The sequence below is a fragment of the Zonotrichia albicollis genome, chromosome 21 (assembly GCF_047830755.1).
Source record: "Zonotrichia albicollis isolate bZonAlb1 chromosome 21, bZonAlb1.hap1, whole genome shotgun sequence".
In the NCBI taxonomy this organism is placed as follows: Eukaryota; Metazoa; Chordata; class Aves; order Passeriformes; family Passerellidae; genus Zonotrichia; species Zonotrichia albicollis.
This window is the reverse complement of record NC_133839.1, coordinates 3,037,119-3,063,648: the sequence shown is the minus strand read 5'-3', so window position 1 is coordinate 3,063,648 and position 26,530 is coordinate 3,037,119. Positions and strand designations below refer to the sequence as shown.

At 48.2% G+C, this 26,530-nt stretch overlaps 1 protein-coding gene across 13 annotated transcripts in view; it reads right to left on the bottom strand.

Annotated features, from left to right (window-relative positions):
- EHMT1 (euchromatic histone lysine methyltransferase 1) overlaps positions 1-26,530 on the bottom strand; it is a 122,438-nt gene that overhangs the window by 43,634 nt on the left and 52,274 nt on the right. For 9 of the 13 annotated variants that reach the window (XM_074556571.1, XM_074556569.1, XM_074556579.1 and 6 more), the window contains 4 exons: positions 22,288-22,375; positions 10,908-11,455; positions 7,948-7,989; positions 1,609-1,786 (listed from right to left, as the gene is read on the bottom strand). In XM_074556571.1, the coding sequence (XP_074412672.1) occupies positions 1,609-1,786; positions 7,948-7,989; positions 10,908-11,455; positions 22,288-22,375 (856 nt within the window). Of the gene's footprint in view, positions 1-1,608; positions 1,787-7,947; positions 7,990-10,907; positions 11,456-22,287; positions 22,376-25,149; positions 25,175-25,976; positions 26,053-26,530 lie in introns of those variants that run through there. The other 4 variants (XM_074556581.1, XM_074556570.1, XM_074556578.1 and 1 more) reach the window with 3 other exon arrangements.

Sequence of the window (26,530 nt, the reverse complement as noted above, 5' to 3'; positions counted from 1 at the left end):
TGGGATATTGGGAATTGGGAATTGTTCCCTGTGAGGGTGGGCAGGCCCTGGCACAGGGTGCCCACCCTGGATCCCTGGCAGTGCCCAAGGCCAGAAATAAATTTAAAATCTTCAACAGGCTGCAAAACAACTGCTACATGTGAGTTTTTTCATGGCAATTTTGCTAAAATTTTTTTTTAATAAAATTAAGTCTCGTGCAGTAAGGATTTATTTAAAGGCATATGCAGTAATGATTTATTCAGAGGCATTTGCAGCAATAGTAAAAAATAACAAGAATTCCCAGAAAGGGGTGAAAAGATCTCTGATGTGTATAAAAATATTGCATCTAAGGATTCCAATAAAAAGAATCAGCACAAATTTTTAAGTCAGTTTTCTCACCACCTTTCCTGGTTCTCAGTTAAATAAAACAGGCACATCTTTGCTATTCTTATTAAACAGGTTTCACCCGCAGTTTGAGAGAAGCACTGAGAGCAGAATGCCATGCAAAGGAAACTCCAGGATGCAGTTGGAGCTCCCTGTGCTCACATGTTGTGGGCTACAGGCTGGGCAGGGCTGGGAGCACCTGGGACAGTGGGAGGTGTCCCTGCCATGGCAGGGCTGGCACTGGGTGGGATTTAAGGTCCCTTCCAACCCAAACCTTCTGAGATTCTATGAAATCACACCTGAGGGCACAACCTGGGAAAACTTCCCAGTCCAAGAGATTTATTCACAAGTCAAGCAGAAGATGACACACGGATGTGCAGACAGACAGACACCTTCATGCCAGGGCTGCCCAAACCCTGAGTGCCCTCTGCACACTCCTTCTGGCCCCTCCATCAGCACACACAGCAGCAAATCCTTAAATTATCCTGCATTTGGCAGTGCTGCTGGTGTTGTAGGAGGCTGAATGGAATCCAATTGCTCAAATTGAGACTGCAAGGCCAACAATCCCGACTGACAATGGAAGCAATCTGACAGTAACTGAAGAACACACAGGGAAAAGGCACCTTACATAAAGAGCTGTTTGCCATTTCACCTCATTTCACACCTCCTATGGAAGTCTGTTTGATTCCTTTCACTCCTTTGATTGGGTCTTAATTTGTTAAGTCTCCCTCTTGGCCTTCTAATCAAAGCAGCCATCGCAGCTCCCTGCCTGCTGCTGACTGAGGTGAGTGCACAGCACAGGGATGCTCGGTGCAGGCTCTTTTAGGAACTGCCAGCTTCAGCACCACTGGTATTGTTTGCACTTGCACAGCCTGTTCCTTGGAAGCAGGAAGTTTTTTCCCCTTCCACGGTAATGAAATTTCACCAGAATTTATGAAGAGACCGCTTAAAAAATTCTGTGAACCCAATTAATTTTATTTATAAGGCTGTAATTCTTGGTAAGCAGCTGTGGAGATATTCAAAGCCCTACAGAACTGATAGAAACCTCTTCAAAACATCCCAGAGGAAAAGGGATCAAAGTGTCTCCTCTAAGAAAAGGAGAAAAAAGGGAAGGGAACCCTGGAGGAGACTGAGTGGCAAAAAGGTATTAACAGACTTTTAACCTCCTCATCTCCCTCTCAGCCCCACAGCTTTGGGAGGTGGGAGCTGCTCAGGATTCCAACATTCCAGCCCTTCCCTCTTTACCTGTCTGTGCCTTGGTGGTGGCCACATAGCTCTGGTTCTGAGGTAGTGACTGGTGAAGGCCCGGGAGAGAGGGCAACGCCAACGGCTTCACAAAGTCCAGCATGTTCTCAAACTCCTTCTCCTTGGACTCCTTCTGATCTCTGCTGTCTCTCCCATCTTTGGGGTCTTTACTTGCATGCTGGAAAACAAAAAGGCAAGTTAAATTTTTTTGGATTGAAGAATTTTTAAAAAATAGGAAATTATTGAATTAATTTCTCTTGACCAAAATCTCATTTATTTGAGGGCAGGAGGAGCGCATTCCCAGCAGGAGCACACAGATCAGGGGGCTTTGCCCAAGCACTGCCAGCCTGGCTGAAGGCTGTGCAGGTGACAGGTAATGACAGAGGCAGTGACAAGGAGCAGGCTCTGTTTGCACAGCTCTGGGTGCCTCTGGAGAAGAGGAACCAACTCAAGCACAGCACTTGTTCCCTGTGACACCAAACAAGCTCAGCAACATCCTGCAGAGCTGTTCTAGAGGAGCAGGCAGCAAAGGAAAGGGATTTTCCTTTTGGACAGCACCTGGCACCACTGAGCCTCAGCAGAGGCTCCCCTCTAGCCCAGCACACACCAAGCACAGCCAAAGCAGCTCCTTCCTTGACACTGAGCTGTCCAAGCTCCCCTTAACCCCCTGTTCCCACTCCAGCCCCCAGGCAGGCTCCAGGCTCCTGCTGCAAACCAAAGGGATTTTAGAGTTGTTCCTGCAGCTCCTCCCAGGCACCACAGCCACGCACACCTGCTCTGATCTGAGCCTGTACCCAAGACAAAGTCAAATCCTGCACCTCTGGTTATGAAAGAAGGGTTCCTACAGCTCCACAGAGAATCATTTAGGTTGGACAAGACCTTTAAGGTCACCAAGTCCAACCATTAACCCAGCAGGGCCAAGTCCACCCTCAGCCATGTCCCTGAGTGCCATTTCTCAGCTTTTGATGTTGCTTCAATGTTTTCCTCCTCTAATTTAGGAAACAATCCCTTTCCTGTGTGTCTAACTCCATTTTCTGTACCCTAAAAGCCTCAGACAGAGAGGTCCAGACTGTGTTTGTGTTTCCTTTTTCCATCTGTGTTTATTCTTTCAACAGCCATGGCTTGGTTTGATGGTGCTTTAATTCCTGTGCCTTTTGTGTCAAGTGTGCCAAAGGGAAGCCAAGGGCAGGGCAAGGCCCCTCAATCCAGCTCACTGAAACATTTTCCTGTCCCAGCCCAGCAAGGAGGTGCCTGGTGAGACAAGGAAACACAAGGAGGAATGAAACAAAGCCCCTGCTGCTCCTTGTGTGCCACAGGGTCAGCAGACATTGGGGTGGCAGCTGCCTCTGCTGGGCCATTTTACACTGGATTTACCCTCTGCTTTATCCCACTGCATCCAGCTGGGCAGCAGGCAGGGCTGGCAGAGCTGCTCCAGCAAAACAAGAGAAAAAGCAGCAGAACACAAGGAAAGACTGGGAGAATTGGGATTGCTCAGCCTGGAAAGGAGAAGGTTCTGGGGAGACCCCATTGTGGCCTAACAGTATCTGCAGGAGCTACAAGAAAGAGAGAAACTCTTCACAAGGGCACAGGACAAGGGAATGGCTTCACAATGAAAAGGAGTGGGGTTAGATGGGATATTGGGAATTGGGAATTGTTCCCTGGGATGGTGGGCAGGCCCTGGCATTGGGAACTAGGAATTATTCCCTGGCACAGGTGCCCAGAGCAGCTGTGGCTGCCCCTGGATCCCTGGCAGTGCCCAAGGCCAGGCTGGGCAGGGCTGGGAGCAGCCTGGGACAGTGGGAGGTGTCCCTGCCATGGCAGGGCTGGCACTGGGTGGAATTTAAGGTCCTTTCCAACCCAAACCATTCCATGATTGTAAGATTTAAGTGCTGCCCCACTTGCAGAGAACTCTTCTTTACAGGACTGGTGAAGCAAGAGCTGAAAAAGCCCAGCAGAAAGAGGAATGCAGGCAGAAGCAAGGCTGGAATAAAAAGCAGGAAGCAATAAAAGCACTCAGGTTCAGGCAGGCAGCCCCAGCCACTGCTCTGCAGCAATGTGACCTTGGGAACAAACAGGGAAGAGGCTGATTCCCCTCATTAGGCTGTGCCACGTGTGTGGTGCTGGCAGAGGCAGGCCCAGCAAAGCCCTAATGATAATCAGAAATGACCCACAGCAAAAGGCCATCAAAGTGCCAATGATTCCTGCAGCAAGCCCATAACTTATGGCTCAATTGCCACAGCTTTTCTAAAAGGGCAGCAAGTCTTGGATTAAGGATTTCAAAGATGACAAATCCACCACAGCCTTTGATATGTTGTTCCAATGCTTAATTGCTCTCACTGTCAAATAATTAAATGCATTATGTTTTTGCAACTAAATTAAAAAGCCCTGTCTCATCAGAACCTCTCACTCCCAGGAGACACTTATGGACCAACTTCTTTTTTTTTTTTCTTTTTAAACTTTTCTCTTCAATAATTGTAATAAAATGAGCAAATTAATTGGCCATAGGATCATTTTCTGGATCACCCTGAGTCTGCTCCCGGTTGTTCTACCCCTTAAAAAATGCACGTCAGGAGTGCAGGGCACAGGATGCCAAGAATAGTCTCAACAATACTATTTATACCTCTTAAAAGTCCTGAGTTTATAGATCTAAAGGTTAACAGTAACTCTTGGCTACACAATTATTCTGAGAATTCCCAAGTCCCCTGATATATCCAATGCTTTCCATTTCTAACTTAAAATTAGAAAAATGAGCTTGGGACAGGCAGATCTGACACAAGTGTGAACAAGGGCTGCATTTTTTGTCCTTTAAGAGCAAGTTTTTGCAACTGGTCTCTAATAAAAGGTGCTGTTACTCCCAAACACCAGGAATTCACACTCAGGCCATGCCAGGCTGCTTGGAAGAACACAATCCAATGTTTAAATTTAAAAGTATTATGTTATTAGTTTAGGGTTTGTCTCTGCCTCTATAATTACAACAGAGAAATAAATTTAAAATCTTCAACAGGCTGCAGAACAACTGCTAAATGTGAGGTTTTCCATGGCAATTCTGCTAAAAAGTTTTTTTTTTTAACTCAAATTAAGTCTCATGGAAGAGAGATACTTGAAGATACTTAAAGATTTACTTGGAGGCACATGCAGCAATGGTAAAAAAAACAAGAATACCAAGAATTCCCAGAAAGGAGTGAAGAGATTTCTTGTGTTTATAAAAATATTACATCTAAGGATTGTAATAAAAAGGATCAGCACACATTTTTAAGTCAGTTTTCTCACCACCTTTCCTTGTTCTCAGCTACATAAAACAATCACATTTTTGCTATTCTTATTAAACAGGTTTCACCCACAGTTTGAGAGAAGCAGAAGGAAACTCCAGGATACAGTTTGAGCTCCCTGTGCTCACATGTGGGCCACTGGAGGCCAAGAAAGGGCCATAAATGAGACAGAAAAAGAAATACAACACCAACATCTTCATTTCTTGCAGCTTCTCATGTGGTATCAGCTTTGTGTAGTGAATAGTGAAGAATTTGGGCAGATATTCCAGCACTTCTAACAATGGTTGTGCCTGGAAACAGCAAAAATGGGAATCACCACTATGTGCAACCCCACTGTGAGAAATACAGCCAAGAAAATGGGCTAGATTGGGGCAAGAACAGGATATTTGATGTGTTTATAAAAATTAAACTCAAGTGCTGTCTACATTTTAACAGGATCAACCACATTCTATTATTGCCGCTGAAGTCCCCGACAGCAGCAGGGGGAAGCTATTAAAATGGCAAAAGACAGAATATCCTCAGTTGTTTTGGTTTTTCCCTGAAAGCAAAACTCCAGAACAAACCACCCTCAGTAATGAACCCTTGTGTTGGCTCTATAAACTCCACAGGACATTTTTCCCACTGCCCAGCATTTAAAGGGTCTTTCCATCCCTAAAACCAACAAGATGGGAGAGAAACCACAGTGTTGGTGGAAGGACACAGGCACAGGTCCTGCCTGGGAGCAGGGAGCTCTAAGCACTGCAGAAAGGCTCCTGATGCCTGAAACCACCTCAGGCTGAGATTCTGGGCTCCCTTAGTTCTGTGCTCTGCAGGACTCCCATCTCCAGCACACAACCCAGAGCCAACAGGGCAGGAGGAGTGAGCTGGGCAGCCCTGCCACAGGGAACAGGGCAGCTGGATGGAGAGCTCTGCCTCCCCATCCACCAGCAACAGGGTCAGGAGATTTGTACCAAGGCACTGCCTTTGAAGAGCACAAAGCAGCAGCTCCCAGGGGGATCTGCCTCTAACAACTGGTGAGTGGTGGTTAAGCAAGAAATATCAGTCTGCTATAAAAAATTGATCACAAGCAGATGATAGTGCCTGTAGGAGCTGTAGTGGTGCTGCTCTGCCTTTGCTGCTGCAGGATTGTGGTTTTCACTGCTGAATTTCAGCAGCCTGATCAAGCCTCACCTTGGAGCAACAAGCCTGCAAGGCTTTGGTCTTAGTCTAGATCAGATTAATGATCTGCTGATTAATACGTGCCCATTAGAGGGGGGATTATATGGTGACTTGATTACAATTGCACTGATCTGAATGCAGTCACATTCCTACATAAAAACATGATTTAGGCAGCCAGGTAGACTGAGCTGAAGTGAAGATGTGGTCCCAAACCTGCACTAAAAGTGTTTCTGAAGCAGAGCACTGAGGGGTGTGGATCTCATCCTGTCCCCTCCTGCACCAAACTGCCCCAAGGCAAGGGAGTGTCACACATCAGTCAAAACGAAACAGGGAGCCCAGGGCAGATGTGCCACCAGGGCTCCTGACCCCCCCAAACCCCTCTGCTGGGGCCAGGGCCGTTATTTCTGTGGGCTGTGGTCAGAGCTGGGGCAGCACCTCCAGCAGCAGCAGTTCAGTGTCAGGTTAAAGCTCTGCACAACAGCCTGCACTCTCACTTCCCTCTGCAGCAACCCCTCTGTCTGAGGAGCCCAGCGGCAGCACTGTCACTCCTGAAGGAGGTTCCCCATCAGGGAAGGCTCTGGAGGGGCCCTGAGGAGCAGCTGAGGGCTCTGGGGTTGCTCAGCCCGAGCAGAGTGAGGGCAGAGCTCAGGGGCTGCAGCTCCTCCCGAGGGGCAGCTCCATCTCTGCTCTGGGACAGGGACAGGAGCCAGGGCACGGCTGGGGCTGGGCCAGGGCAGCTCAGGCTGGAGCTCAGGGCAAGGCTCTGCCCCCAGAGGGTGCTGGCACTGCCCAGGCTGCCCAGGGAATGGGCACGGCCCCGAGGCTGCCAGAGCTCCAGGAGCCTTTGGGCAGCGCTGCCAGGGGGGCTGGGCAGAGACAGGAGGGGGATTTGATGATCCTGGTGGGTCCCTCCAGCTCAGGATTTCTGTGATTCCATGATATTTATCTCTGCCCAACCTCACACACACCAATTTCACTCTTTCAGTCCAGTGGAGCACACCTGGATACCCCTCTGGAGAGGGTCCTGGACAGACCTTCTGAGTCCTCCCCAAGGACACAATATCCCCATTATCACCACCCCCATTAGGCCCTGCCCTTTTGCTTTATGTTTCCTGCACATGGGAGGGTCAGAGCTTGCTGAGCAATCCCAGACCCCTGCAAGAGATGGCCACAGGGTGTTCTCCAGGCCAGAGGCTCCTGCAGCACAGCAGCACCACAAAGGAGGCAGTTTAAAAGCTCTGGGATCAAGTATTTAATGGCAATGCTACTGAAGGGAATAGTTTGATGAATATTGGTGGAAAGACCTACATGAGCAAAGCATCTCCTGCTCCAAGCTCTTCCTCCCTGCCCACATGGTCTCCCCCAGTTAAACTGGCACCTGCATTTTGGGGACACACTGTGAATCAGGCCAAAACACCCATTTAAAGGATTTTTGCACTATTTCCTGACCCAGTCCTCTGCACAGCATAAAAAATACCACCAGAGACACACACCCCAAACTCCAGCCCTGTGGTCACCACGGAAAGGAAACACAACTTGGGGTTCCCAGTTCATCCATCTGCTCCTCCTGTCTCCAAGCAACTCTGGGATGCCCTCACCACCTTTCCCATCCTTTATCCCTTGTGTTTTACTGAAGTTCAGCTCAGCAGCTGGTTCCCAAGCAGGAGGAGCCTTCTCCCAGCACAGCACACACACACAGACACACACAGACACACACTTGCCTTTCAGTCTGCTGCCTGGCCCTGCAAACTTTTGGGTTCTTAACAGGGCTGTAAAATGGATTAGCAGTGAAAGAAAGATCTTTCCAAAAGGGCAGTGCTTGTGTTACTGCTCTGTTCAGAAGGAGAGCAGAAATTATGTTCTCTGCTCAAAAACCACCTTAACATGCGACAGCATCAATTAAAATTGTCACCTGTTTCAGATTCAGCTTCGATCCCAATTCAGGAAGCAACTCCTAAACAGAGAAAAAGCTGGTTAAATTGGTGAGAAAATTCTCTCCTTCCTTTCAGAGACCAATTCACATGTGCAGGAAAAGGTTACCAAGGTCCCCTGACACCTATTGGATTACACAAAACAATTTCTTGGCCCCAGTGGGTTTCTGCAGGAGCCAGGGGGAACAAATGTTCACGCTTTGCAGGCAGCAAAACACCTTCCTCCCCTCCTCCTCCTCCTCCCAGGCACAACAGTTCTGCAAGAACAGTTTCACCAAGAAAACAGCAATGCCCTAAAAAATACTAACCAAGCAAATTCCTGTGTCCTGCAATATCAGTTCCTGGGTGATTTCCACAATTTATTTCCCAGGATACAGCACCTGATTTCACAGAGGTTTTTTAAGGGGAGAAGGTGTGAAGGTTGGTACAGGAAAAGCTCCTGAGCTGAGGAGCCTCCTCTAAGCAGCTCAACAAAGAAATAATTGGGACAGAAAAATGACAGCTTAGCAAGGACTCTGCTGCTCCAAAGAAAATAGCATGTAAATTCCAGAGACAATGGGGAAAAATGAGGTAGTAATTATCAGGAAGGCTGAACACACAGATGTTTCATTGTCTTGCAGAACTGAGATCAGATCTTGGGTTCCCATTCAGCTGCAGAGGCTTGAGCAGAGAACATGGGAACAGCCTCTTCTCACCACCCTTCCTGGGAATGTTGCTTCTCTCCCTATTTTAAGCCCAAGGCAAATGCCCAGAGGAGCTGAGGACAGGCTATGCACTTTCCAGAGCAGCCCAACAAGTGCAGGCTTTGGTTTTTTGAAGCTGCTTTTGTCGTGTGAGCAAAGAAGGACCAGCAGCCCCATCCCAGTGAGCTGTCCCAGCACTCCCAGAGCTCCCAAACACTCCATGCCACTTCCCAGACACAAACCTTGAAGCCCACAGGGTTAAATAGAAATATTTTTCTGATATATCATAAAATATGAATGAGGGAAACACTCCCTCCCTACCCAGCAGTCACCTTTAGGAGGGAATTGTCTCTTTTAATTGCTCAGCCCCATGGAATCTCTCTCTGCTAAATCCCACCAGGGTCTGGGGGTTTGCCCGGCCTAATTCCAGTGCAGAACAGGGGGCTGGAGGCTGCAAAGCCTTCCCTGGGTGGGAGACACCCTGATGGGAGCTGGATGGCAGCTGGGCTTCCCTGTGCCAGCCAGAAACACAGGCAGGGTGAGAGCAGAGAACTCAACCACAGCCAGGGCAAGGCAGAGGGGGATGAGGGCTCAGGGGGGCAGGCAGCTGCGGCTCCTGCCCCTCTCCTGAGCCTGGTGCCCACAGCTTTGGCATCCTGCCGTGCCCTTGGCACTCCCAGCTGCTCCCAGAGGCACAGGTGGTACCACAGCCACGGCACCTTCCCCCATCTGGGGCTGGCCAGGTGCCACCCTCTCTTTCCCTGCTGCAGACCACAGGCACTCCCAGCTTTGAGCCTTTCACACCTCACACTGCCGTGCTGAGATGAGGGGACATCTGAGGGCCCTGTGGATCTGCAGGATCACAGCACCCATGCATTGCACAGACCTTGACAAGGCTGCAGCAGCTTCCATGCACTTCTGGGAATGATCCCATGGCTCCCCCTTCCCAGTCTCCCTCCACCCTCAGACACAGCACAAGGAGAGGATCCAGCTCACTGTAGTCATATAAAGCATCACAGGGGTGAAAACTGCTTACAGTGGAGCTCTGCCTGTTGCAGGATCTATTCCCTACTTCTGGCAAAGAACCAAAAAAAGAACCAAACTTGTCAATAACCACAACAAAGAGAGGCCCATTTCTGTCCTCCACACTGTGACATGAATGCACCAAATGACATCTCCTTATGCCTCCAAAAAAAAGCAAGGCTCTGCTTTATTAAATGATGGTAAATCCACCCTAAGGATTCTGGAGAGAACATTTCCCAATGACATGGAGAGAAAACATCATCTCTTTTAGCCCTATAACGATTCCTACAGCAAAGCAATCAAGCTGCCTCACAGATCAGCTCCTTGACAGCTTCTGAGCTTGGGAGGAGCCTCAAGTTTTCATGCTAGGCTTAATTTCCTTTGGGTTGACCTCAGAAAAAATCTAATTTGTTTCACAAGCAGCTCTGGATGTCAGCAGAGGCTGATGAGCAATAGAGCCATGAGAGAAAGGCCATTTAGTGTCTCACACAGATCTGCTGGAGGAGGCAATTGATCAATTATATATTTAGAAATACATTGGGGATGGGAGCTGGTGTTGCCATGTGACCAACTACTTCAACATCTCTGTCTGGAGGAAGAGAAAAAAATAAAATAAAATAAAATAAAATAAAATAAAATAAAATAAAATAAAATAAAATAAAATAAAATAAAATAAAACTAACTAAATATAGATATCGATATCTATATAAAAATATAGCTAAAATATCAATATAAATATATATTTATATATCTATATAAATATATAAATTAATATAATATATTTATTTCTATACATATAAAATTGTGTATATTATGAAATTATACATTCATTATAATATTATATGTTAAATAAAGTATAATATAGAATATATAGATTAAAAATATAATATAGACAAGAAATATATTTTTATTTATATATCTATATAAAATATAGATCAACTATCTTGATAAAAATAAAAATAAGATTAAAATTAAATTTAAATTTAAATTAAAATTTAAATAAAATAAAAACTTAAATTAAAATTAAAAGAAAATAAAAAGAAAATAAAAATTAAAATAAAAAATTAAATTAAAATAAAACAAAAACTAAACCAAAAATAATAAAACCACCAATCCACTCAGCAGGCAAGCTCTGAACACCACGTGTTGCCATGCAGCCAGGTACCCCCCAGACCCCCAGAGAAAGCCAAGAGCAAGCCCAGCAGCAGCAGCTCTGTGCTGGGCAGGTACATTACCAGGCTGGGGGTGGGTTTAGGCATTGTCTTCCGTGCTCTGTGCACCTTGACTTCAGCATTAGCAGCAGGGCCTTTTTTAGCATCCGTGTCCTTGCTGCCCTCCCCGAGCTTGCTTGGCATCGTGGCTTGGAGCTGGGCAAAGGACCCCACAGTCCTGCCTTTGCCTGCTCCTCCAGGCAGGGTTTTTGCAGCATGGCCAGTGAGAGAAGCAAAGCTGGTAGTCCTTAGAGGCTGCTCCTGTGCCATCTGCTTGGTTAGGATATATCCATTGCTCCCTGTGACAGAAGTCTGTGTGAAGTCATTTGCTTTCAGATGGTTTTGCTTCCCAGGCTCGCTGTCCGAAATGCCATTTTCTGCTATCCTATTTAATTTAGTAGAAGAGTCCTGCTGGCTCACTTTCGTGTTGTCCTGAGTGTTTTTCGCTGGGTTTGGGTGGCCCCCACCCTCGCTGTGCTCACAGGAACCGTTGGTTTCACCATCTACTGCCATTTTTGGTTCCCCCACTTGCTTTTCTGTAGCGCTTTCATCCGCAGCCATGGCATTAAACCCTGCAGGGAGAGGGAGGAAGAGAGGAGAAAAAGGTCACAAGTGGGTTGAAACTCCAAGGTTGAAACTCCCAAGCTGTACTCCAAGCACAGCTACTCACAGTGTAAGAGCCACCATGCCTGATGTAAATCACAGAATCCCAGAATATTCAGGGTTGGGAAAGACCTCCAAGATATCCAACCATGGATCAACCACCACCACATCAATTAAAGCACAGTTTTATATGTCAGGCTGTTCCCTCACCCACCTGCCCAGCCCTCCTGGCTCCTCTCACAGTGACATTTCAGGTGGTGGCCCAGGTGACAGCAGTCACTCCCACTTGCCTGAGTTGCAGATGTGGCCCTTTATTCCCAACAATGGATTTTTCAAGGTAAATATTATCTCTGGCTTTTCCAATAACTGCATTTATTGCACCATATGTCAACACCTCACCTGGCAAACAAAACTCTGCCCCATCTTGCATCCGGATCTCTGCAAAGCCCTTCCCAAAGCCAGTCTGACACAGAAAAGCTTTGCTGGGCTGTCCCAGGGAGCTTTTATGGCTCTCACACAGCCCAGCAGCCAAATGTCATCCCCAAAAGTGAAGCCCATCAGGGCTCTGCTGCTACAGGAACATCCCAAGGAATAACTCCTGGCTATCCCAGCTCTCCTGGGAATGTTCTTCAGTGGGAATTGGCTCTTTCAGCACAACAAAGCACAACAGGTCCAGGATTCATGGTGTCATTTCAGAGGGAACAGCAGGAGTAAACACAGGAATGAAGTGTGGTAAATGCATTTTTAGACTGAAATAATTCTATGATTCAAATGCAGCAAGGTTTTTGCAGCCTGACAAAGCTCACACACAACAATGCCCACATAAAACAAACATTTCCAACATTTCCCTGCTCCTCCATCAATGACTTTATCCCACCAAAGATTTCAAATCCAAGCTGAAAAATCCAACTAGGAATGTCACATACTTGCAGAAAAAGTTTCTGACATGACAACCCAGCAGCTCCCCAGGCACCCAGGAGTGATAACAATTCCCTGGCATGCTCAGAGCAATGATTACATCAACCTGCTGTTAGGGATTCCTTGGCTTGTTTTCCTTCCAGAGAGCAGACAGTTATGAAAAGCAACATGAGAAGTACAGGGAGGGCTCTGTCAGAGCAGGGGAGATTGGTTCAAACCAGCTCCCATCAAACCAATTTTCACCTACAGGATCCAGAGAACCTGGAGGAACAGCCAGACCACTGGGTACCAGCTCCTCATTTCACACTGCCCTCAGAGCACAAACAGGCAAGGAGAGCATTCTGAACACCATTCTGAACAACATTCTGAACACCATTCTGAATCCCAAAATCAAGGCTGGAAAAACTCCCAAGACCATCGAGTCCAACCTGTGACCGATCCCTACCCTGTCACCCAGCCCAGAGCACTCAGTGCCACCTCCAGGTGTTCCTTGGACACCTCCAGGGATGGGGACTCCAAACCTCCCTGAGCAGCCCCTTCCAATGAAGAAATTCCAACCTGAGCCTCCCCCTGAGCCGTTCCCTCTGCTCCTGTCCCTGTTCCTGAGGGCAGAGCCCGAACCCTTCAGCTGTCCCCTCCTGTCAGGAGCTGTGCAGAGCCACAAGGGCCCCCTGAGCCTCCTTTGCTCCAGGCTGAGCCCCTGCCCAGCTCCCTCAGCTGCCTCACAAATGTCACTTATGAGCTGGCAAGAACCTGGTGCCAGGCTAACTCATGGAGGACCACCAGGACCCTGGGATGACAAGCCCAGTGTGCCTGGAGCAGCTCCCTGCAAAGGGCAGCAGGGAGGAGACCCAGCACCACCCAGCTCACCAGAACAGCTCTTCCCAAAACCCACCCAAATTCTCTTTCCATTTTCATTGGGAAAATAAAAATATCCCACATTTTTTACCCTTTTTTAATGCATTTGTTTAGTTAATCTTAATCATGGAATCACAGAATATCCTGAGCCGGAAAGGACCACCAGGATCATCAATCCAGCCCAGCCCCTGCACAGATCCTCCACCAACCCCACCCTGGGCATCCCTGGCAGCTCCTGGAGCTCTGGCAGCCTCAGGGCCGTGCCAGTACCCTCTGGGGGAAGAACCTTTCCTGATATTTGATATCTCTTCCCAATGTGTTGACCTGGAAGATTTGGGTACAACTCCTGCCCAAACAGCACTGGCAGCCCTAGATTCTAAAAGTGATGCATTCCAGTATCTCAAACAACATTATTATTCCTTAAACTTTCTGATTTTTTGTGCCCATCTGAGATTTAAAGACATTTCCAGCAAACTGAAAGCCTTCTCAGGCCTGGTCAGTACATGTGAAGCCTTCAATCCAAGCCCTGGCTGGAAACCTGGTCAGTGTTGGACTCACACCAGGCTCTCAAAGGTCTCCTGGAACATCTCACCCCTCCAGCCTCAGCCTGCCCATCCATTAAGAGGGGACAGCCCCTCTGATGCTCCTGATTTCCAGCTGAAAGCCACAGATGTTGGGCACAAAGCGTCTTTGCAGATGTGTCTGGAAGTCTCTCCAAACCCTGAGCGGTCTCGGTGGCCATTTTTCCTGCTGAGGAAAAACTGCACTAAGAGATCCATCCCCCCTCATTCCAGGAAACCCAGCCTGGGATTGCCTCCCACATGGGCTCTGCTGCCTCACAGCCTCCAGAGAGAGCCCCAGAACACCCAAAAATTGCTCCCCAGGGCTCTCTGGAGCACACAGAGACACAAACCTCACCTGCAGAAGCAGTGACTGAGGGTTCCCCAAGCAGGATTTGAATTTATCACCTCCACCTGCTCCCTCTCACACCACCCAGACCTCCCTGAGCACAGAAACAGGCACAAGGGTTTGGTTTTGATAGCAAAAACTCTGGGAGAAGATAAAGTGGGGGTTTTTTTCTGTTTTATTTAACTATTTGAAAAGCTGTGGGCAGAGGGAGCCACAACTATGCCTTTATTCTTTCAATTCTTGTTTCTCTTTCTGCATTCAGGGTCTTTAAAAGGCCATTTAAGCAATTATTGCAGCAAAGTCAGTGCCAGGAAAAAAATGCAAAGCAACAAAAAATAATCTCTGTAACCACAGCTGGAGGTTTCTAGAGCCCAGCTTTAGGCACCTGGGTGAATGAAGCCTTCAAGATTTGTTGATTTAAACACCGTGCTCTCCCACCAGAGCAGTCAAACAACTTCAGTGGCTGACTATGAGATAAACTGAGTAAGCAGAGAGCAAGAATTGCTCTACCTGCCATGAAAGCAACCAAAACAATGTGAATTAGAGCACTGCCCTAGGGGAAAAGTAACTGCATTACTCCAGAAAGCAGCACGGGCTTTATGAAAAATCCATGAGGCTGAAATCAAAATCACACACAAACACACACACACACACTTATTTCCCTTATCGTGAAATGCAATCTGATTGACTGTGGAAGTGGCACCAGCCTTCCAAACCTGTGTGAGCAGAGGTTTGATACAACAGAGATGTGGAACTTCACAGCAAAGACTGAGAGAAACCACAATTCCCTGAGACACTGCAAGCAGGATGCTCCCTTTCTTTGGGGTAAAACCCCTCCATTCCCCCATTCCCACTTCTGGCAGCCCCAAAACAAACCCATGAGCAGTTGGGAATGGCATTGTTCCCTCCACACTGAGCTCTGGGCTCCTGCAAGCAGCACCAGCCCATCATCCCCACCTCAAACCCAAACTGAAGATTTGCCCTTGGAGCATCAGTTTATATCAAGAGCAGCGTCACAATTTGTGTGGCTGGGTTTTCCCAACCAGGACACCTGATCTGGTGACAGGAAAACAGGAATTGCCACCCCAGGCTCACCAAGGGCACCTGCACAGCACAACTCAAAATATTTCACAGCTTTGCTGAACTCTGCCACAGCCAGGGATGGGAACACAGACCAGAGGCAGCAGGAGCCTCCCTGTGACAATACTGAATCAAACAGGAGCTTTTCCACAGCCCAAACACTTCTTCCCGACGTGACCTTTTCATCCCCCCTTTTTCATTCCCCAAAAAAAGCTTCACTGAAAACTTGCTAAAATCCTCATTTCAAACACACCTCATGGCAGTGAGTTCTCCCCTTGAAAATGCTGCTCAGCAGCTTTTCTGCTCCTGTGCTGAAAGTGCAAGGGAATTATAAACCCAAAGTTTTTATTTCTCTAAAACTTGGTGACTTTACAGCATTCATCCCTTCAAAGTAGGCCAAAACCAAGGTTTTCTCCACATTCAGTTTTCTCTCCAACTCACAGCTATTTAATCTACAGCCATTCTTTCTTTAATTAAAAAGAAATAAAAGGTAGGAAGTTCTAGCCTGCATTCATGAAGTATAACCTTATTAATTAAGAACATTCCAGTTTTTTTTTAAAGCTCTTTTAGGCATCCCCTATGCCAGATGCAGCAGGAAAAGCTCCTTCCATGGACCCCAACACTGCCTGAATGCCCATCTGAGCTTGGATTCATTTAAAACCCAGATAATTTAAAACCCAAGAGATTTACTGGTGTATTTGAAGTTGATACCAAGTAAATACACATTATTTAGGGGCTGGGTACATTTTAGTAACACAAGGAATTTAAGACTCAGGAAGTTGAGCTATTCCACCATCCCTGTAACTCCACGTGGCAAAGAACAGCCAATAATAAATTTAAATCCCTGCTCTGAATTAACAACTCCCTGAGAGCACTGCAGAGCTCCCTGCCCTCCCCAGGCTCAGGCAGAAGGGTCAGGCTCAGGTTTTCACCTCAGAACATCACAGTTGTTCAAAATGGAATTAAACTTCCCAAAGAAAACAGACTCTGGTGAAAATAGGGGAAAACAGACCCTGATGAAAGGAGAAAAGCTAATGCAGGGTGAGACCACCTCATCTAATTTTAGGTGTCTAAAAGGCATCTCAGACTCCAAGGGCCCCTAAGCCACTGCTGCAACCAACAGAGAGGACCCACAAAAAAGCAACACACAACCCACAAAAGCAGCACAGGCTGACTTTAAAAAGTGAACTTAGGACAAACTCACCCCAGCCTGGACCGTGTGTGACCTGCCTGCTACCATGTCTAAGCAGAAATGAGAGAAATGAGCTGGATTAATTCAGATTTAGAATGATAACTTCAAAAAAAAACCCCAAATTAGGTAAAATTAAAGCCACCTCTGCTCTCCCAGCCCAGCCATTGGTTCCTCTTTGCCTGCTGGGGTTTCCAGCCCTTTCAGCAGAGCCAGACCTGGCTGCAGTCCTGCCCTGGAGCTTGCCAGAGCTGGGTCCAGCCTGCCAAAGCTTATCAGTGGGCAGAGGCTGTTTAACAGATGTGTTACTGTCCCCAGCAGCCATGCTGGGCATGACCTGAGGGGACACAAAACTTCTGTGGGGACCCACAGGAACCTCTCATCTGAGGGAGGCCAAAATTCCCTGTTACCTGGACAGTGCTCTGAAAAAAATAAAGGTTTTAATGTATTTTTAAAGTCTGGAGTTCAGTGCTTGGTGAAACAAAATAAGAAAAATATGCAATGAGCCCTTGTACTCCAGGCCAAAGTGCAGCCACTAGGTCTGAGGGAAAGAGAGTGAAAAAGAAAAGAAATAGAAATAAAAATATATTCTATATATAAAATAATATAATATAATATAATATAATTAATATAATTAATATAATATATACTCTCTCTATAATATATTATATATTATATTTTATATTATATATAATATATAATATATTATATTTTTATATAATATATATAATATATTATATATTCTGCAACAAATGCACTACTATCCTATCTGGAATTTTTACACATTTTTCTGAGCATCTTGATGCTGAGAAATCTCTGCCTGTGGGATTTTCCCTGCATTTCCAGAGCCCTCAGCACAGCCAAGAGGCTTCAGCTGCTGCAAGAGAAATGTTTAATCAAAGACAAGGCTTAAATGAACTTAGCTCAAATGAGCTAAGCAAAGACAGAGCTTAAAGGAAAAGCTCAGGATTTGGAAGTGCAGACTGAGAAGTGCACACAGCTGGATTTATACACACTCACATCTCACAGATGTTCTACCTTAACCATCCTTAAAACAACACAGATCCCACAGCCTTTGATTCAATACCCAACTGTCCTGCTGGATAAAAGTGAGAAAAGCACTTGCTTTTAATCTTTGTGTTACAGCAGCTCCCTCCCCTCTTCCTCCTCCAACAAAAAGGAAAACTGCCAAGCAGAGAAGAGCCCAAGCACGAAGATGTTGGGGCTGAAACCACACAGAGGAGGGAGAGGGGGCAGCTGGAGACCCTGAATCCATTGGGATGAAAGCACCTCCTCCATCAATGGAGGCTGGAAGCCACCTGAGCAACCTGACCCAGTAATGGCATCTCTGCCCATGGCACTGGGCTGGAACTGGATCATCTTTAAGGTCCCTTCCAACCCAAACCAGTCTGGGATTCTGGGATTGAAGCCAAAAAGCAGAACATTTTGAAGCCAAGAAATGCAGACAAATGTGTTTTCAGGTAAAAGTTCCTCTCTGGGTTGAGTTATTGATGGTCTCTTCTTGCCCCTAAGCCCTTGTGAAGATGGATTGGTGTCCAGGTATTTCCAGACTCAGATGTCACTCGTCCCTGGAGCACTGTGACCTGCACACCAAGATGCAAAACAGGAAAAGCAAACCAGAAAACAGGAGGAATCAACTTCTGCTGGGAGTGCTCAGCATTGAGGTTCCACAGGTTGGGCTGCTGGGATTGGCCAGTGGGCTGGGGATGCTGCTGGGGACTCACAGGGTTGGAAGGGATCTCTGAAGATCATGCAGTCCAAGCCCCTGCCAAGGCAGGGTCACCTGGACCAGGTGACACAGGAACATGTCCAGGAGGGTTTGGAATGTCTCCAGAGAGGGAGACTCCACACCCTCCCCGGGCACCTGATCCAGAGCTCTTTTCCCTTCCTCATGTTGGGGTGGAACTCCTTGTGTTTTAGTTTATGGCCATTGCTCCCTGTCCTGTCACTGGCACTGCTGAACAGAGTCTGGCACCATCCTCTGACAGCCCTGGGGATGTTTATGTGCACTCATCAGAGCCCTCTGAGACCACCCTGCTCCAGACTAACCACACCCAGCTCCTGCAGTCTGTCCTCACATCAGAGATGCTCCAGACCCCTCATCACCTTTGGAGCCTCCCCAGCAGCTCCTTGTCCTTCAGACCAGAATTTAACCCAAAACTCCAGATGTGGCTGAGTAGAAGGGAATGATCAACCCCCCTGACACCCTCCAGCCCTCCCTTGGCCCCCAGGGCACAGCTTGACCATTAATAGTTAAACTGGCTCAGCAGTTCAATGACTCAGAGCAGACTGACAGCCTCAGGAAACTCCTCCATCCCTCTGCCATGCTTTGGTGTCACAGCCCAGCTCCTGCTCCAGGGCTGCCCCATGGTGCACAGCTGGGTGAACGTGTAAAATCCTGCAGCATCACTTTGGCCTCCTGCTGGCAGCCTCAGCAGGGATCCCAGTGCCAAGGACCTGAGGAGAGCAGGTTAGTCCTTCCCTCCTTTCAAGCTGCCATCCCTGCACTTGGGAATGCAAAGGCTGCAGCTGCTCAATGCAAACAGCACTTCCTGTGCTCACAGCAGCTTCCTACCTGCAATAAGAGGAGAAAAAGGGGGAAAAAAAGGCTCCTCCAGGAGTTTAAACCCCTGACAGTCTCTCAAAGCAGGCTGAAGTTTATCTGAGAGCAGCACTGTCTCACCCAGCACTGTGGCTCTTGTAAAGCAGCTGCCTTGGGTGAGGGCTCAGAAACACAGGAGCAAATGGAGAATTTCATTCCCAACACCCATTCCTGCTCCTTTGTGCTGCTGCTTTCCTGGAACTTTCCACCCCTGGGCTTGGGCAATCAGAAAAGGAGTGGTTTGCCTTGAAAGGTCAAGGGAGACGCAGAGCTGGGAGTGAAGCACACGAGGAGCTGAATTCACTTGCAATCCTTGCAAAGAAACCACTTTTTAATAGTTTCTCTCTGAGTCACACTAAAGACAATATGGCCTAATAAAAGCTTTTTTCCACTCATCTCCCATGTCCCTGCCCCCTTCCCCACCCTGTCAAAGGGAAGTATGGACCTAAGCTTACACCCACATGTGAAACTGCACTGGAACATTTCCCATGGACCACAGAGCAGCTTCATCCACAGCTTCTTTCTATCTGTGTTGAGCAATTTTACACAGACAGGGACACTGAGCCTAGTGAGCAACTTCCACAGGCTGGGACTCACCCCAAGAACTGGAAATGAAAGTGCTGGAATGTGCAAAGAGCTTGTTCCTACAAACACATGTTACATTTAGAGCTCAATCATTTCTCTCTATCAGGATGAAGGCAGAGGAGGAGAGCCCAGGTGGGAACCACAGGGGATTTCTGCAGCACCTCCCTGCTGAGGAACAGAGAGCAGAACACCCCAACTGCCCACACAAGGGCCTCCCACCCACCAACAACTCATGAGATGTCCCAAATGAAGGCTGAGGACCACCAGGAAAGGTCCACTGCCTCCAAGCTGCACATCAGTGAGGGCCAGGATGGATGGGAGCACCTTGGAGCACCCTGGTCCATGGTACAAAGTGGAATGAGATGAGCTTTGAGGTCTCTTCCAGCCCACACCAGTCTGTGATTCTGTGATTATCAACTCAGCTCAGCTACTGCCCCACCAGAGCAGGAGCCTTCCCTGCAAGAGATCTTCGTGGAGATCTCCACCAGGATGATGTTCTCCACTGCAGCTGACAGGCCTTACTTGGGGTCAGAGCCCTGAATATCAGCCCAGGCCTCAATCTATCCGAATTTCCTGTCTGGTCCTGGACTCAGACAAAACTCAAGTTTGTGCAGAGGTGGAACTGGTGCAAGGCCATTCAGAGGCAGCAGTGGAGCTATGGGGTATGATAACACAATTCCAGCAGGTACCTGACCTGCCCTCAGCATCAGCACCTTTCTGAGGCAGGAGAGAGTGAAAAGAGGGGGAAACAGAGCAATTCACAGTGAGCTTTAGTCAGCCTTTGGATCTGCAGCTTCAAGTTTGGAAGTTTGGATGCCAGGTTAATATTGTTGGGTTACCTAGCATGGGTTTTTCCCAAAGGGAACACAATCCAGAGCAGCTTCAGTCACACACTGCAGCCATGGCTCCCACCAAACACACCCTCAGCAGCCAAACCAAGCCAGTCTGTGCCACTGACAGAGATATTCAGCAGCACAATGCTCCTCACTAAAGGGAAATGACTGATCAAGAAAACTGGAAGCTGAGACTTCAGGGTGCTTTTCCAGTCCACACATCCCAGCTGATTCCCCAAGGCAGGAAACTGGGCTCAAAGGAACCATTCCTGCAAGCCTGCTGGAATGATTTCATGTTCATGCAACAGTCAAAAATGTGCATTCTGTGCCAGCACTAAACACTGTTATTAACAGGCTTTTGGGCTGTGAACCAAGGTTCTGGTGGTGATGATGCTCCCAGGATCCCAGCTGGGGAGCCAGGGGCAGCAGGGACAATGTCCCAGCACAGCAGCACACACATCATGGGCTGAGACACTCCTGGTGTGCCTGGGGAGGCAAGGACACTGCAGAAGAACTGAGAACATTCCAGAAGAACTGAGACTTAGAAGCCTCCTCTCCCTGGGAATAGAGGCTGGAGTGGTTGGAATTTCTCTGTCCTCTGTCTCAGCTTCCCTCTGACACAGCATTTGCTCCAAGTCAAAGCCAGTCAAGAGGCACAGAAATGTCTCTTCCCACCCTTCTTTTGGATTTTTTTACCTGCACAGATTCCTGACACCTTAACATCAACCAAGAGTTATACAAAAAACCTTTATAATCCTGAGCTAAGAAAGGCAAGGGATCAAAGTGAGTTTCCCCAAAGCAGCACAACCTCCCATCAGCACCTCCTGACACCTCAGATTTTGTCTCTGCTCTGCTCAGACCAGAGGTCCCTGTGCCACCACTGCTGGCAGCAGGATTCCTGTGCTCCCAGTTAATATCCAAGCACCTGACACAGAATTCAGTATTTCTGCCTGTTCTGAGCTTTACTTCCTAACTAGAGCAACTTGACAAAACATTATGCTGTACAGAAAAGAAAGAAAAAAGCAATGCTGTACTCAAACACAACAGAATTAAGTCCAAAATTTTGCTTCTAGATAAGAGTAGGGATTTGGATGGGGCCAGTTCAGTGCTTTCATAATGCTCTATTATGGAAAGGAGAACAAAAATATACCAATTCCCTGAAGAGCTGTGAGAAGCAACTAGTCCAGGAATAATAAAAAATGCAAAGAAAGGAGGGAGTTGGGGGAAAGATAAAGGGTGGTGGGTTTTTTTTCCCTAATCCCACTGACACATTTATTAAACCCTTAGATTTGCGTGCATGTAACTCACAGACAACTCTGCAGGAAAAGACTTTGTCAGTTGAACCTGTGCTGCATCCTGCACAGTCAGAGCTGCAGAACCCCCACAGGAGCCACGAGGTGTGGGGTGTCTGAGCCCTGCAGCCTTTGGAGCTGCTCTGCAGCCACAGAGAAACCCAGAGCAAAACAGAAAGCCAACATTCCTAGAGGGAGGAAAAGGTCATGGTGGGGAGGGATCAGAGTTCAGCTCAAACCAGGCACACACAGGAAGTTCAAAGTAACTCCTGTGCACTTCACACCAATGCAGAAGTGAAAATTAGATCTCCTACTTCAGGGGAGCAGTGAGGGATGGACAGAAAAGCAAATCTGCATGTCCAGTGGAAGAGCCCTGCTGAGAACAAGCACAGGAGAAGGGAGCCTGTGCTTGTGGGAGCACAGCTGGGGGGCACTGAGCACCTCTCCAAGCCCCAGTTGTGTCCCCATCTGTGCCCACCTCACCAGCCAGCTCTGACCCTCAGCCAGTGCTCACCTTCCTCTTTGTTGTTGGTGATGTCTTTCAGCAGCTCAGTCTTCATGCAGCCGTCTTTCCTTGGCTCTCCCTTACTCAGCACTGCTCGCTGTGGTGGGGGAGAAGAAAAACCAGAAACATCAGGGTTGAGCTCAGTGCTCAGACACACGGTGCATTCAAAAGAAGAGACAATCATGGACACATCCTGTTTACAGCACAGCCAAACCTCCCTCTGCAAAATAAAGGCTGCCAGGAAGCTGCCACCAAGGCACAGGTCACAGATAAAACACGGCAGGGCTGGCCCAGGCTGACAGCCCCAGGAGCACGGGGGCTCCAGGCTGTGCCCAGGGCTGGCACCTCCCAGCCCAGCCTTGGATGCAGCCAGACAGATTTTCCCAGTGCAACGTGCCTGGGAACCCAGCTGAGTCCATCTGCATGAAAGGCATCTCGAGGAGGTGACTCTGACTCCCCCAAAACGTTCAGATCTATCAGACTTCTCACTACGACCTCATTTATCAGCAGTTCCAGCCCATGTGCTTTTGGTGGCTTGGTTGGGTTTTTTTTGCAGCTCATTCAAATGAACATCCAAAATTGCAAACCATCACTCAGCTACAGCTACCTCCTCATTCGTAACATCCATGTTTATTAAAGTTAATGAGCTCTATTTTTAATTCTATAGAAAGCAATTTTTCTTTTTCCCCCTCTTTAAAAAAAAAATTTAAAAGGGAACACCTGCTCATCTCCTCTACCTTTCACACGCCTGGCACCACGTTGTTAGCTCAGGTTTGCAGCCTTCATACCTTCCCATTTTCTACTTTGAAGTAGCAAGACTGAACCAAAAAAACAAAACCAAAAAAAACAAAACCAAAAAAACAAAACCAACAACCTACTACCAAAATAAACCAGAAGGAAAATGGTATTTTTAAAAAATGAGCTAGAAGGGGTCTTTGCCCCAGCTGAGTTTCAGGAGAGGGCTGGGGGTGCCCTGCAGAGCTGGAGGTCGGAGCCGGGTTCAGCGCGCGCTGCACGAGAATAAGCCCAGGTCAAGCCAACTGCTGTAGGCCAGCACGGGGAGCAGATGGTGCCTGCAGCCATGCAAATCACAGGGTTTAAAGCTCACTGGGTGATAAAGAAAGAAAAACAACCTGCCCACCTCCCTTAGAGCAAGTGAGGGGGATGAGACACGCATGGAGGCCGGTGTGCAGCTCCCAGCAGCTCTCCCACGCTGGGTGGGACTGTCCAGAGCTGGCAGAGATGGGCTCTGCTGCTGTCACCAGCCACCCTGCCAGGCTGGGCAACTCACAGCAATGCCCTGTGCTGGCAGTGCTGCAGAGCAGCCCCCAGCCCCAGGCAGGGCTCACCCAGCCCCAAATCCCTGCAGGATCGCCCTGTCCTGCACCCAAATCCACCATGGCAGAGACACACACCAAGGGAAGGAGGGACACAGAGTCCTGGGAAAGCCTCCACCACCTGCCAGGCCCAGAGCTAAGGGCACTTCAAGGATGGCTCCTGCAGCACAGGACAGAGGCTGTGGGTGGCTGCCTGTCCCTGCCTGTCCCCAACCTGCCCCGAGCACAATCAGACACAAACCCAGCCACATCCCAGTGCTCTCAGCACCAGCACCTTGTGCTCCAAGCACAGCACCTTCAGATCTCCAGTCACACACCAAAAAGCTGCTGTGAGCACTGGAAAGCTCAGTCAGCCCAGGCTGACACAGAACCTACCTTCAGCAGACACTGGCCAACAGCTTCCATTGAGAAATGACCATAAAGCACAGCCCAAACTCTGAACATAGAGCAGCTGTTTTATTTATTCACTTGCTAAGCCAGTAATTCATATCCTTGCTGCAAACATGAGCTTGTAAACCCTACCTCTCCTTTAGCCAGACCTCTTGTAAACTGGGAATAACCTGAGTTTTTCTCATGGATTATCCTGCAGCAAGACCTGAGCAAAGAGAGCTCAGAGTGCTCGAGGGCAGCCCTGGCTCCCACCACAGCCAGGGGCACCAGGCCCTGGCCACAGGCACCAGCAGCAAATAAAGAGCCTCAGTCAGCCTAACAGGGACCAGTTTGTTTTCCCAACCTTTGTTGCAACAAGGAGAGGTCTTGATATTCCTGCTCCTCCACTGACTCATACAAGAAGCCCCAGGATTTCCAGGGGCCATTCTTTGCCATCTGAACACGATTTTTCCTGTGTTTCCTAAGCTGTAACCTCACTCCACACACTGCCCACGCTCTCCCTTCCACAGAGGCGTTGCTGCTGCTCGCCCATGAGGAGAAGCCACTGCAGGAACCCTGGGGTCAATGAGACCTTGACCACTCTCCCTGCTCGCTGCAGTCACCAGCAGCTCAGAGCTGCCTGCCCAGCTCTCAAAGCAGAACTCCCAACTCCAAGAGAGAAACCATCACTTTTGTCCTTCGAGAGTACAAAAGCTGGGTGCCAAGGCAAGGCTGGCTGAGGTGGCATCTCCCAGGCTCTCCTTCCTACCTCAGAGACAGCAGAGGCGACAACGTTACAACTTCCCACCAAAAACTCGGCATCAAGGTAGAAAAAGAAAAGAATCATTAAAAACAAAAATGAAACAAAAAGCCAACTGTGAATTTTGAAGCATTTGGATCAGAAGGAAGCTACAGGAAATCCCTGCAAAGCGCTCGAAGCCTCATCCCCCCAGGCCATTGCTCTCCCATCAACGCCCAGCACCGAGGGACACCCATGGGGCACCCAGCACCATCCATCCCACCCAGCTCCACCCAGCCAACTTAGCACCAACTTCACCGCAAGTGTCAATACCTCCAGCTTTTGTGTGTGTGTGTGTGTGTGTGTGTTGGGTTTTTTTTGCCCTCCCCTCCCTTAAATCCAGAGCAAACTTCCCTTTCTGCTCACCCTCCCCATGCCCCATCCGTCCGCTCCCGATTGGCAGGGAAATCCTATACCCACCCTCCCCGCCGAGAAATGTCTGCTCTTGCAGCAGTCCCAACAAAGCCAACTGCCAAGCACACGCTGCTTCACAATAAAAGTCTCACTCGCTCCATTTATTTTTTTCCTCCTTTCCCCCTTTCCCGCAGCCGTTTGCCTCCATTCCCTCGCCCACCCCAGACTGATTATTAACCATCCGTGGCTGGAGAACCTCCATAAAGAGCACACACAACCAGCCACGAAGCCTTCTTGCCCCCCCCCCAACCCTTAATTTTTAGGTTTCAAAGGGTAGAAAAAATTAGTGCATCTGAAGAAAGACTGATGGGGTCTTTGAAAGGGCTTTAAGAGCCATGAGGAGCCAAGCAGAGGAGCTACTGCTGGTTTAGTTTTTTCCTCTCTGCCTCTGTTTATAAGAAAACAAGCTTCCTCTCCTCCATGAGGTCTTTGGAGGGGATGGAAGACAGGTCAGACCGGCCAAGGAAAGGCTCTGCAGCATTTCCAAACAGATGATGACTACAAACTACAGTGGTGCCTTTAAAACAAACAAAACAAAAAAAATTCAACCAAAAACCCAAAAAGCAAAAAAATAAAAAAGCCCATTACAAAAAAAACAACAAAAAACCAAGAAAAAGGGAAAAGAAAGAAAAGAAAAAGAACAAAGCTGAAAGAGCTTTCTCAGCCTCCTCTCCTTGGTATTTTCATCAGCCATCCGGGTGCCCTTCGCAAAGGTCCAAACAGGTTTTATAGGCACAGACAACACATGCACAGCAAAACTCCAACATATTGCAGCTTACCGAGCCCAAGGGAGCAGAGTTACATCATGAGCCCAGCTCCCTGCTCTCCCGGCAGCCCGGCAAGGAGCGCAGGCTGAGGTGCCAAGATGTCTACCTTCACCAGGGTCTTTTTTTTTTTTTTTCTTTTTTTTTTTTATGTCTTAAAAATCAACGGTCTGGGAACCCGAGGCTCGCAGCAGCGGTGCTGTGAGCAGAGCTGTGCACACACAGCAGGTCCATCTGGAAGAGGGCTGGGAGCAGGAGACCCCTCAAAGCGCCCGTTCCCATGCGGGGCAGGGCAGGCACCAACACCTCTGTGGGATGGACAGCACTGATCCTGCCTGGATCCAGCCCCCAGCTGGTCACCAACCCCTCCAAGGGACACCAGACCCCACTCAGGACACAGCCCCTGGGAAAGATCCCACCAGCCAGGAAAATGAGGGCTGCAGCAATGCTGGAGCAAGGCAGAGGCAAATCTCTCAACACATGATGCAACCCCAGCAGCAGCAGATTCTTATTCAGTCATTTTTTCCCTCCTTCTCCCCAAAAATATATAAATTGAAATAACACAACCC